Source organism: Bison bison, unplaced genomic scaffold (assembly GCF_000754665.1).
Source record: "Bison bison bison isolate TAMUID 2011002044 unplaced genomic scaffold, Bison_UMD1.0 scf7180017859304, whole genome shotgun sequence".
Lineage (NCBI taxonomy): Eukaryota > Metazoa > Chordata > Mammalia > Artiodactyla > Bovidae > Bison > Bison bison.
In genome coordinates, this window is record NW_011489876.1 from 310,469 (window position 1) to 310,851 (window position 383).

The 383-nt window shown below is 73.6% G+C and overlaps 1 protein-coding gene across 1 annotated transcript in view; it reads right to left on the reverse strand.

Moving 5' to 3' along the window:
* Positions 1-383, reverse strand: part of MEX3B (mex-3 RNA binding family member B) — a 62,040-nt gene that overhangs the window by 2,869 nt on the left and 58,788 nt on the right. The window contains exon 5 of the mRNA XM_010830990.1: positions 43-313. Coding sequence (XP_010829292.1) covers positions 43-313 — 271 coding nt within the window. The remainder of the gene's footprint in view (positions 1-42; positions 314-383) is intronic.

A 383-nucleotide genomic window follows, 5' to 3' on the forward strand; every position in this document is an offset into this window, starting at 1 on the left:
GGTCTGCAAACAGCGAGCTGGGCATCTCTCGGCCGTGCGCACCGCGCCCCCGCCGGCCCTGGGCTCGGCGGCGAGAAGCTTCGGCCACAAAGGCCGCCGGGAAGCGAGTGGTCAGGGGCGGGGAGGCCGGCCGGCTGCAGACAGCTCCGTGGCTCTTTCCTCGGCTCCGGGAGGAGTGGATCGTTCCTGGCGGTCCGCGCCGGGCAGTGGCTGCGGGAGCCGCCGCCTGGGTCCCCACCCCAGATCTGCTGGCGGGTGGGGTGGGGGCAGAGCTCGAGCGGCAGCCGCGCGTGCCCCCCGAGTGCCCGGCTGGCTGGCCACAATGCCGAGCGAGAAGCGAGCAGGCGAGCGACAGCAGCGTTTCTTTAAGGAGCCCCTCCCCG